Raw genomic sequence first — 12,536 nt, 5'->3', positions numbered from 1 at the left:
TATGTATACTTGTGCAATGTTGGTGTGCTGCACCCATCAACTCGTCAGCACCCATCAATTCATCATTTATACAGGCTTCACATCTTTTCTAAGATAAATGTCAACGGTCATGGGAAGTACACATGAATAATAAGCTGCGAGGTTATCCAATGTTTTCTTCACTTTTTTCTCAATGCCAATTGTCATAATCTAATCCCTGTAATTCCTTAAACCTGACAAGCCAATCAGCATGTTCTTTAAAAGGAATATCTTCCTCAGGTCTTTTGATTTTGTGGGAAGCCAACAATGCCTTTCAAATGGTACAGGCACCCTCAATTTGCAGCGCCTCCACCTCTCATAATTCCCACAGAGGGCAAACAGCCAGTTATACAACAGGCATGGCTGAAGGTTAGGACTGACTGGTCTTCCCCAAACATTCGAGCAGCACTTCCTGGTGTGTTTCTCATATGATTTCCCCCAGAAACTTGCTCCCCATCATCTGGTATTGCACTTTGCCTACAGCCATCCTCTGGGTTCCTAGCTCCCAGGGGACTGGCAGCAATGCTCTTCTCTGGGTATTTTTACCATAAGAGACAGAGAAAAGATAACCTCAAAGCTATGCAGGGCAGAAGTGAGAGAGATGGAACAAGGGAGAAAGAGAAATCACTAAATAATGGCTTTGAAAATCTCCTCAGTTGTTTGTGTGTGTATATGTGTATTTTTAATCTACAAACTCTAAGTGGCTGTATTTCTCTTTTATAGGTGACAAATGGTTTCTTTCCCCTTCTGTAACTTGCAAATTTATAACATATTTCTCTCTTAACAACCATAAAAACAACTACAGTTGTTGAAGAAATAATGACTCAGAAAGCAAATGTTTACTTTTAAATATGAGCAACTTTATATCTAATGCCAATGCCTGATAAAGAGAAATTCATAGTAAACAAAAAATATGGCCAAAATCACTTATTTATCTTCCTAAACACATTTAAGATTTATTAAAAGTCTCCTAAAAGGTCTTTTGAAATTCCACCTAAAATAATCCTTTTGTTGTTAAGATTGTTACTAAGTACTTCTTCCGCTGTTGGATATGTTTTAATTAAAAATACATATGTGTACACAAGAATTATAAAAATAATACATTTGAGTATTACCTAGTCACCATAATTCCTAAAGATATCCTACTGTCTAATTTCACTTACATGCTGGAACATTTTCCTCCATTCGGTGCATCAAGCATGGTATAAACTGATAATTTTTTCATCTAGTCCTTAATCAGGAATATAAGCCCCATGATATTACTTATATTTGAAAATTGTATTTGGTTTTAATCATATTTGGAATTAAAAGTGTTTTTGAGAGATATATAATAAATAATAAACCTGATGCATCTTAGTGAATGCCACCCATGAATATTAGTTTTTAATGGTTAATGTTTTCAAAGTAGCTTGAAAATATTTCACTATATAGCCTAAACTGACTGTTAAATTCAGGAAATTACATCTTCATTTCTATTATAGTCAAATGACTCAATGTTTTTCACTGTGACATTCACTTAGATTGGAGTGTGATACTGACAGCTATAGTAACAATATTTTAAGAGTATAAACAGTTGGGTTTTTAGAGGCAAATTGACATAGAGCTGTGCATTGCTTATCCTAAGTTCTGAGAAATGTGTCATTAGGCAATTTCATCACTGTACAAACATGTTAGAATGAACTTACACAAACCTAGATGGTATAGCGTATTATACCTAGGCAATATGGCATAGCCCGTTGCACCTAGCCTACAAACCTGTACAGCATGTTGTTCTACTGACTACTGTGGGCAACCATAACATAAGGATTAAGTATTTGTACACCTAAACATAGAAAAGGTACAGTTAAAAATACAGTATAAAAGATAAAAAATGATATACCTGTATAGGGCACTGACCATGAATGGAGCTTACAGGACTAGAAGTTGCTCTGGGTGACTCATTGAGTGAGTGGTGAGTGAATGTGAAGGCCTAGGACATTACCACACACTACTATAGACTTTATAAACACTGTACACTTAGGCTACACTGAATTTATAAATATTTTTATTTCTTTAAGTTAACTTTAGCTTACTGTAACTTTTTACTTTATAAAACTCTTTTAATTTTAATTTTTTGGCTTTTTTGTAATAACACTTAAAACACTAACATTATACAGCTGAACAAAAATATGTTCTTTATATCTTTATAAGCTTTTATTTTTAATTTTTTTTTACTTTTTAAATATTTTAAATATTTTTTGTTAGAAACTAAGACACAAACACACATTAGCCTAGGGTTACACAAGGACAGGATCATCAGTATCATTATCTTCCTCCTCCATATCCTGTCCCACTGGAAGGTCTTCTGGGGCAATAACATGCATGAAGCTGTCATCTCCTATGAGAACAATGCCCTCTTCTAGATACCTCCTGAGGGACCTACCTGAGGCTGTTTTATAGTTAACTTTTGTATATAAGTAGGAGGTGTACTCTTTAAAATAATAATAAAATACATAAATAAACCAGCAATATAGTTATTATTAAGTGTAATACATAACTATATATGCTATACCTTTTTAGGACTGACAGCTTGGTAGGTTTGTTTACACCAGCATCCCCACAAACACAAGAGTAATGCATTGTGCTATGACTTCACTAGGTGACTGGAATTTTTCTGGTCCATTATAATATTATGGGACCACCATCATATATGCAGTCCGTCATTGACTGAAATGCTATTACATGTGTGTACTGTTGAGCAGTTTAAAAAATGATCCAGGTATATATATGTGCATGTATATGTAAGTATATAGGTACATGTGTGTGTGTGTGTATAGAGGTATACATGTATATACAGATATATATGTATATAGGTACATATATGTGTATATATACACACAAATACATAAGTATACAAATACACACATATTATATATATATATAAATAAAATACAGCTCAATTGCTATACTATGTACTAAAAAAGAGCTAGCTGCTCAAGGATATATATATAAAGTATACATTGCTTGCTCTTTCTCATTTTATAGTATGGCGTATTATGGCAGATATATATACATGTATCATCTCTCTATATATAAAATGGTAAACACACCAACAGGACACATATATATGAAGTTAAAAGATAATGACATTCAAGGAAGAACACACTGACTTCAGGATCCTCTGGGAAGGAAGAAGAATAGGATGGGTGATAGCTTTAGACGGTATCTGTAACATTTTATTCTTAAAAAAATAAAAGAACTGATGCAAATGATAAAATTTTGGCATTTTAAAAATCTGGGTCGTGGATATATAGATGTGTATTATAAAAATATGAAAAAATTATAACAAGTGATTACAATACAAGTTACTTTTTAAAAGAATATGTGAAGATAACAGGTTTTATGATTTAAATACGGCTAAACAGCAACTTTTAAGTTCCCAAAGACTGAAAACCAGCATTTCTACCTTGTTCTTCTAAAACTTTATTTAGGTCTAACACCCCAAAACTGTTCTTAAAATTAAATGAGGAGAAAAGCCTGAAGAATATGAGGAACTTCCTGATTTCAGTTTTCCTGAAACAAACTAGTACTGGAAGTTAAGTTTTCTTCACCAGAGATTCCACTGACTTTGTAGTTCCTGCTGATGACAGAGGGACTCCCCTACCAGATGAAGTCTGAGTCATGTCTATAATCACTAGAACTACAAAGTATTATATATTAAGTAAAAGCAGTCAGACAGATTAGTGAAAAGCAGAGACACAAGAGAGTTCTAATCCTGACAGATAGTGCCAGACCAAAACCAGTGCTCAACACATAGTAGCTAGTGATAAAACTATTACTAATAAGCATTAAGAGTATCAGAGACAAGAGGTGCAACAGAAATCTGTTCCTTGAAAGAAGGAACAGATTACTTCCAGTTGGGAGAACCGCAGGAACCTTTTAGGAAAAGCGGGAATTTGAAAGATGTATTTTTGCAGTGGGCAGAGAAGAGACACCAAACCCCACAGTTCTGCCTCAGCAGTATCTCTCCTTTCTGCCTTCTCCTTTCCTACAGTAATAAAAGTGACATACACTCATTTCTTTCAACTCTTGTCTCTTCACATATATTCCCTTCACTTCACTCCAATTCATCCACAAATGACTGACAGAAATTTAAACATGATCCTAAAGGTTTATGCAGACCAAGGTTGGAATAATGGGCATAGAGTGCATAATTAAAAAAAATACTAACTTATAATGATACCCACTAAGGGTCCAGCCCTGTGCAACCACTTTAATTTATACATAATTGCATTTAATTAAACCACAACCCCCAATAGATACTATCCCCAGAAAACTGAGTAGCAGGTAAACTGAAGCACACATTAAGTAACTTGACCAAAGTCACACAACTATTAAATGCAAAGTAAGAATTTAAGTTTAGTCTCTTTTCTAACTGCTTTAGTGCTCTCTGAGTGACACAACACCTAGAGTATTGTGTCAACTCAGTAGCTATTCTTTAAATGGATCATGAAAACCCAAGTGAAGTCTAGATAAAAACTACCAGGATTAATCTGGTAAATATAAATATAGCATATAGAAATGAAATAACAGGATGTTTACTTAGGAAAAGAGAAGTTCTTTTGTTTGAGACAGAGTCTCACTGTTACCCAGGCTGCAGTGCAGTGGCACAATTGTGGGTCACTGCAACCTCCGCCTCCTAAGTTCAAGTGATTCTCGTGCCTCAGCCTCCTGTGGAGCTGGGATTACAGGCACGCATCACCATGCCTGGCTAATTTTTTGTATTTTTAGTAGAGACGGAGTTTCACCATGTTGGCCAGGCTGGTCTCGAACTCCTGAGCTCAGGGACTCCACCCTCCTCAGCCTCCCAAAGTGCTAGGATTATAGGCATGAGCCACCATGCCTGGCCCAAGAGAAGTCTTTTTTTTTTTTTTTTGAGATGGAGTCTCGCGCTCCCTCCCAGTCTGGAGTGCAGTACAGTGGAGTGATCTCAGCTCACTGCAAGCCCCCGCCTCTCAGGTTCACACCATTCTCCTGCCTCAGTCTCCCAAGTAGCTGGGAATACAGGCGCCTGCCACCACATCCGGCTAAGTTTTTGTATTTTTAGCAGAGATGGGGTTTCACCATGTTAGCCAGGATGGTCTCCATCTCCTGACCTTGTAATCCACCTGCCTTGGCCTCCCAAAGTGCTAAGATTACAGGCATGAGCCACCATGCCCGGCTGAGAAGTCTTTTTTAAGAGCATGAGAACACTAAAATACTGATTAATGAATTTGTTTAGCAGACATTTATTAAGCATCCACCATTGATCAGCCATCATGCCAAGCATAAGTATACTAAGATGAACGAACAGGGCCCTGGTTCTCTGGTGGGTTACTCCAAGCCACTTGCCTTAAGGGCTTCATAATGGAAGGGAGCAAAAATTCAAGCTGTAGGATTCCCAGAGCAGATCTTGGATCCATGGATGATAGTTACAGGGAAGAAGACCTCAACTATTTAGAAGCAAGGTCTTTCCAATCAACAGCACTGTCAAACAACAGAAGTACTTCTGTATAATCTTCATCAAGGAGGTTTGACAAAAGGTTCAAGGACTTGTTATTACAGATGTTATTTTACGAATTCAACTATGGCATACAGGGTAAATCAGATAGCCCTTAACATACTATATAACCAAGATAGGTTAGCCACCAGCACTATTTTACCTTATACCTTGGAACAGAGCTATGTTTCCCAGCCTCCTTTGCAGTTAGATGTGGCCATAGAACTGAGTTCTAGCTAGAAGAAAACGAGTGTAAGTGACATGTACACTTCTAGGCCTGCCTCATAAAAGCTCACACATGCCATCCTCTTTCATAGTCTTTCTCCTGATTCATCTGAGCCTGGCAACCTTGGGAATCACATGTTGCAAATAATGGAACCACAGGATGGTAGAATTCCAGGTCCCTGAGGCACCTAGTGGCTAGGGCAGGCTGCCTCTCCACAAAAAGCAGAAGCAAAAAATAAAAATTCACTGTGTCAATCCAATTAGATTTGGAGAATATTCTGTAGAACAGCAAGATTATCTTAGCTAAAACAGATGCCTTCCAATATTATTGATTTATTCTACCGTGGTATAAATTATTGGAAATCAACAAATGGTTCTTGCTCAACTTTCTAATAATTAGGTCCAGAATAAACATGTTAGACTCAGTAGGCATTAAATGTATGCATAGCGAATGCAGGGGAATACTGGGAGCAGGAAACCAATACTGTGAGGCAGAACATTGTTGTAGCAACAAATTAGATACAAATATATTTATATTTATGTCAGAACAATTTGAAACATATTTTCAAAATTCTCCATAGTGCTTAGTACAAACTGTGAAAGCAAAAATGAGATTTTTTGTCAAAAGATGCCTGTGGATATTATGAATGTCTTGGGGCTCATTCAACCAATATGGAAAACTTGAGATCCTCTTTCCAACTCTCTTGCCTGATGGTTTTAGTCCATAGGGGAAACTGCTTCAGAGTTACTGAAAATCGATACCATGATTTTTATTTCTGGTTTCCATTGCTCTCTTTATGCCTTTCTTACTGGGCTGTGACCTGATACACTAAAATGAAATATTGATAGAAATTGTACTCTTGAAGTTTTTCCAAACAGCACCAGAAAAGGAAGTGCCAGAAATGTCAGAAAAAAGCCTATTTTCATGGGATTTCCTGCCTTCCTTACATCCCGACATGTCTAAATAGTTCAAATAACCTCCAGCTGAACTCTAGGTTGCTCCACTCAGACTGAAATCAAACAGCTGAGTTGAGAGCCACTCATTCAGCAATAGGTGCAATTTAGGAACTGCAGTGATAAAGCAGTGCAACCAGAAGGGACACTGGCCACGGAAATTCTGGTCCTGGCTCCGTAGGAACTCAAGCCAGCTCTCCTACTCTGGCACCCGATGCCTGGCCTTGAGCCAACCTTCTCCTTCAGTGCATCTCCCAGTGTTTATCCATGCCTTTCTTTAATTCACTGCTTGTTGCTCACAATTTTTTTCCAAAAAAATAAAAATAATAATAAAATCTTCCTCAAAGAGAATTCATCATTTCCCAATAATTTCTTTAAGACAGAAAAAGTCAATGTTTGTCTCATTCCTCTTATGGCCATTATATCTACCAAACTCAGAAATGCCATCTAAGTGTTAAAATCTTGGGGGACAATAAGAACACTTCCCAATCAGAGATCCAGCTACCTAAAACCAAATTTTTGAGGTTGGACATGTCTTTGGGTGTGACATGCCATTTATTTCCTTTGTCATTGACTTTCACCTATAACATTAATGCATTCCTGAGCATGGTCTTGTCACTAGTTTAGATTTTAATTCCTTTTACTTTTTGCTGCTTTCCTCCTAAAAGCCTTGTTTCTGGTTTTTTTTTTTTTTTTTTCCGATTGCTAACATACATACTCTTGGGTTGTTATGGCAAAACTGTATAAAAAGTATTTAGTCATATAGTTTCTCAATTAACACATTCTTTTTTGTTATGCTGTTTTCTTTATCATAATTTATACTCATCAAAATGTAGCCGTAGTGCATAGAAACTACTACTACCTGAAATTATCTAAGTGTGTATCATAGACCCTGGTACTCGGACTCACTGATCAGAGCTTGGAATGGCCTCTGCTCACGTAGAAACTCCAAACAAGCTCACACGATGGTCTGTTTTAATATTTGGGTTTTTCTTTTTTTTTTCTTTTTCAAGAGCAGGAAAAGATCAAGAATCCTCCAGAAAAATACATGGAAGCATATGCATGAAACAAATTCACCCATTATAAAGAAGATAAAAATATTCACAAAGAAAATAAAAAGATTGGCAAAATATTCTAACAATCCAAATTCAAAGAACACAACAGTACTATCGAGTACCAGCCGGCAACTTTCTGCGTAGAATTCCTAATCCCTTTCTTCTTTCCTTTGGCAAGGCATGTTTAAGATTATAAATACTGTATATCAAAGTCAGGAGTGAGGAAGGGCTTTATGAAGACACACCATTACACACACACTATACGCGTCTCTGTTCAAGTGGGGATCATGCAGAAAAGAGAGTAAATTATGATTTTCCTCCCCTCATTTCTGGTCCTTTCTTTCCTCAGCTGTTGGGGAACCTGGTAGGGAAATTAGTTTAAGAAATCAAAGAAACCACCACGTAAGTATGGGAGTAAAACTGCATTCTTATTTGACATCTGGCATCCAGTTTTCTTGTAGGAACTTGCAATAGGAATTGAACTTTGAGAACCACCCACCTCAACCACTCCTAGTACCAGTCTCCAGGATTCTTGCCCTGACTTGGACATTTGTGGGATTTATGGTTAAGGGAGATTATTTGGCGAGAAATCCCAGGTGAGGAATGATGATGGTCCTCCCTCCCTACCCCCAAAATTAAAGGCGCGGGGAGCTGGAATCCCCAAAGGGAAACGGCCACCATTTCTGCGTGGTCTGCGCAAACCTTACCATGTATGTGCCACCGTGAAACGCCGCTGTTTGGGGATGTTGCTGCTGAGAAGCATTCTGCGCAGGAGCCTGGGGGAATTTCTCGGAGAGATCACTGGAGAGAGCTTGGGAGAAACCGATTTCCTCGCTGTCTTGGACTTCTCGTGCTGCAACAGGTTTTCTCGCAAGGATTTCACAAGGTCCTCGTTCAGCCACGGGTTTGGACAATGCGGATTATCCGCTTCAGGTACTGTTAAAGTGTCCGGGCTTGTCTGTTGAGCCATTTTCCTGGTCAACTTTGTACAGTTGGCAAGAATCCAGGGCAACGTGGTTCCCTTGCTCACGGTCCGGGAAATGTCCAGGGAAGCAGGTCGGAGCCTGCTGCTGTTAGTGCATTCAGTCTCTCTGTAGAGCTGGGGCTGGGTGCAGAGGAGGCGAGCGCACTCCTCCGCGGAAGCGTATTAAACGTCACCCCTCCTCTCCCAAGCCCCTGCCAAAGATCACTGACAAGCTCGCATAGCAAATGAACACGGAGGGAAAGCACCGCGCTCGCACAGCTTTGTCCGAGCTACAAAGCAGCCTGTTAAACTATTGGAACTAATGCGCCGCAGCTGCTCGAGTGACTTCTGCTGCTTATGTACGTAAAAAGTCCTGGGGGGAGGGCTTAACCATCAGATGCCTGCTGCTGGGTTGTTTGGCTCGTCTTTCCGTTTGCTTATTCCTGAATCCAAAGGAAAGAAAAACTTTGAACTTGACCTTCCTCTCCCGCAGGGCTATTTATCTCCCTACAGTCCACGTTCATAAAAGAAAATTGCCAATCCTTTGTTTTTTTCTCTCTCTCTTTTTAATGAGGGAAGAATAAACAAGCACTAGCTACACAAGAAGTGCTTCCCTGCTTACTAAGCTCAATCTGATGAACCACATAAAACAAATCCCATGAGAATAAAATTTGCTTTTTCTCCCTCTGTCTAGTTAGAACCCAAACAAACAAAAGGTTTCAAAATACTACACATGGAACGCTTTACAGGTTGCAGTTGTGTTCTACAACCTTATTAATTACGGCCCTTGCAAAGAACCAACACTATTTAAACCCACAAATGATATATGTTCTCTCTTTGCATTTAAACTAATGCCCCTCCAGAAGGACAGATTGTCTTCATAAGAGTAGTTAAAAATGATTTTAAAGTTTCAATTACTATTTGTGATATATACAATTTTATGTATTCAAGTATAAGAGGGTGGAATACATCTAGCTTTTCGTGATTTCCTTTACTGCCTTTTAATGTAAGATTTTTATGTGTGATGAATAGAGCTTCAACAAACTTACTCAGAGAGAGCTTAAAAGAAATTATTTTGCAATTGGAAAAAAAGTAAAAATGTTGTAACAAGAAAGTATGAGGTCAAGCCTGTTAAATATCATTTATGTGTACACTAGAAGTGCAGACATTAAACAGCATTGGAAAGAAACTCAAACCTTTGCATAGGGAAGTTCCCAGTAGCTTAGTGATGCTACAGACCATGTGGGATTGAAATAGAATCACATTTCTCAGGGTCTAAGAATATTTTATGTTTTTTTAAAAACACAATAACTTAGGGAGCTACAAAATGCATCCAGAAAAAAAAAAAATGGAGACTAGAATGATTCTTTTTGTTTCCTATGATTACTATTAGGTCAATTTTTAAAAGTTTCTCCTGTCACCCTGCCCCCTGGTTGCTCCACTGTAAGTTTCAATTAAATGTTTACAGAAAAACGTATTCTGAGGTTCTACTCACAGAAGCACAGGGTCAACCACTTGGTCCATCTTTCCTGTTAGTGTGCTCACAACAATTCAATGACACATGTGTGCTATGACTTCATCAAAAAACGTTAGACAAATATTTGAATTTGAAGAATCAGGGTATGATTATTCTTATTCTCATAATTTTTACCAATATAAAAGTTCTCATCACTTTGCGTTATTAAGTGGCAAAATATGTGTGTGCGTATGTGTGTGTATTATCTATATATATACTATATTTCTATAAAGTGGGCTGAGGGACTGACAATGGCCTTAGAAGTTGTGCAAAACAGGTGTGCAATGCTTGCCCTCAAGGAGCTTGTAACTTAACGGAAACGATTGGATAATACTTAGAAAAAGATACCAGAACAACTGGAAAGTGAAATAATCAGATATAGGAAAGTACAATGAAAATGAAATGTGTATGTGATGAGGAAACTCTGGGTAAAGTAAAGCTTAAGAAGGGAAGGTTCAGAAATTGATGGAAAGAAAGAAAAGAAAAAAGTGCACTTTAGGAGGAAAAACTAGAATGTACAAGCACAATTAAAAATGCATTTGTGCATGTTTTTAGTTTTATGGAAAACAAAACAACAACAAAATTAAAGGCTCAACAGTCTGTAGATACAAAGCCTGTTCAGGTTCAAAGAAATAAAAAATTCAGTTGATAGGATAAGTGAGAAAAACTAATATGTATTAAACTGAAATGGCAAAAAAATAAAAATAAAAAATTGTTTTAGAAAACATCTCCAGTTTCTGAAGACTCAGTTCCATTCAACAAACATTTGTGGGCATTTATTTTTTGTCAGGTACTATAATGGGTGCTCTAGGGTATTTAAAGATTAACTTGGCCAGGTGTGGTGGCTCACACCTGTAATCCCATCACTTTAGGAGGTCAAGGCAGGAAGATCACTTGAGCTCAGGAATTCAAGAGTAGCCTGGGTAACATAGCGAGACCCCATCTCTATAAACCATTAAAAAATAGCTGAGTGTGGTGGCATGCGTCTGTAGGCCCAGTGCTACTCAGAAGGCTGAGGTGGGAGGATTGCTTAAGCCTGGGAAGTTGAGGCAGCAGTGAGCCATGATCATGCCAGTGCACTCAAGATTGGGTGACAGAGTGAGACCCAGCCTCTAAATAAATAAGTAAATAAATAAATAAATAAATAGATAAGCTTGATACTATATCTCTATATCTGCCCTCGGGGAGCTTATAGTCTAATAGGATAAATGACAAGTGCAAAATGATTGACATGGAAACGTGTAGCCCAAGTATCCAGATGAGATCCTGGAAGCTGGAGATATTTAAATGTCTGGCTCTAAGTAGAGAAAAGTGACTCTAGTGACCGAGTAAAGGAAGAGATGATTCTAAGAATGATATGGTCAATAATTGGGAAATTCATTGAGTTCAAGGGATCCTGGGTTCTAGTTCTCACTTTCAGCGACCTTGTAGAAAAACTTAGGAAGAGTAAACTACTTACATGCTGATCTTCTCATAAATAGTATGCTATGTAGAATGTTCAGAGAGTTTGGGCACTTTGTTAACGATCACAATTAAGCTAAATAGTAGATATAACAATATTCTATTCAAAATGCACTGATCATTATGGTTAAACATGGACAAAAGCATTCTGCAGATCTCCCATTGCTTTGGTGTATGTTAAAGGATTTCAGTGTATTTGATTGGTGCAAAAGTAATTATGGTTTTTGCCATTAAAAGTAATGAAGCAGGATTGGGAGTTTCTTTACAGGTCCACATATCCATTACTGTTATTGATTCAATTTTCTAACACTTCCCATTACCCTCCTGAATCTGCCAAACGATATATGATATGCATTCTGCTTTTTAAAAATACAAAATTAATTTTGTTTTGAGAATTCTTGGCCAGTCCTTGAAATAACTTGAAAAAGCCTGCAGTGTTTCAAAGTCATGCTTGAAAATCGCTGCCTTAGGAAACACAAATTGTAAGGTTCCGAAGATAACCAAAGGTGGGTGAGGTTTGGACAGACTGGAAACTTTTTCTTATGTTAAGGCAGAGGGTCAGAGGGCTTTCTTCCAACAGGAGCACTCCACAGCTTGGGTTTTTCACAAAATCTCTTTAAAATAAGCTGCCAGGAACTTGCCTGAAAAACACTGTACTGTAAGTGACAGCCAAATAAGGCCTCAGGTTTTAACAAGTGGAAATTTGAAAGTGGGTGAAATGTTTTGATAAAGTCACCCACGCCTAGAAAAACAGATAACATCTCTTCATAAAAGTTTTCCTAGACACCTCTTTGTGGATTTTCAATTTGTGGGTGTTTTTTTTTT

The 12,536-nt window shown here is 37.7% G+C and overlaps 1 protein-coding gene across 3 annotated transcripts in view; it reads right to left on the bottom strand.

The window, feature by feature from the left end:
- PDE4D (phosphodiesterase 4D, cAMP-specific) overlaps window positions 1–12,536 on the bottom strand; it is a 1,579,839-nt gene that overhangs the window by 799,971 nt on the left and 767,332 nt on the right. The window contains exon 1 of one of the 3 annotated variants that reach the window (XM_011942897.1): window positions 8,478–9,838. The exons of the other annotated variants lie outside the window; for them this stretch is intronic. Coding sequence (XP_011798287.1) covers window positions 8,478–8,740 — 263 coding nt within the window. The 5' untranslated portion in view covers window positions 8,741–9,838. Of the gene's footprint in view, window positions 1–8,477; window positions 9,839–12,536 lie in introns of those variants that run through there. 3 annotated transcript variants of the gene reach the window in all.

The sequence above is a fragment of the Colobus angolensis genome, unplaced genomic scaffold (assembly GCF_000951035.1).
Source record: "Colobus angolensis palliatus isolate OR3802 unplaced genomic scaffold, Cang.pa_1.0 Scaffold212, whole genome shotgun sequence".
Lineage (NCBI taxonomy): Eukaryota > Metazoa > Chordata > Mammalia > Primates > Cercopithecidae > Colobus > Colobus angolensis.
Note: the sequence above shows the minus strand (reverse complement) of the source record. Positions and strands in the feature narration are given on the sequence as shown.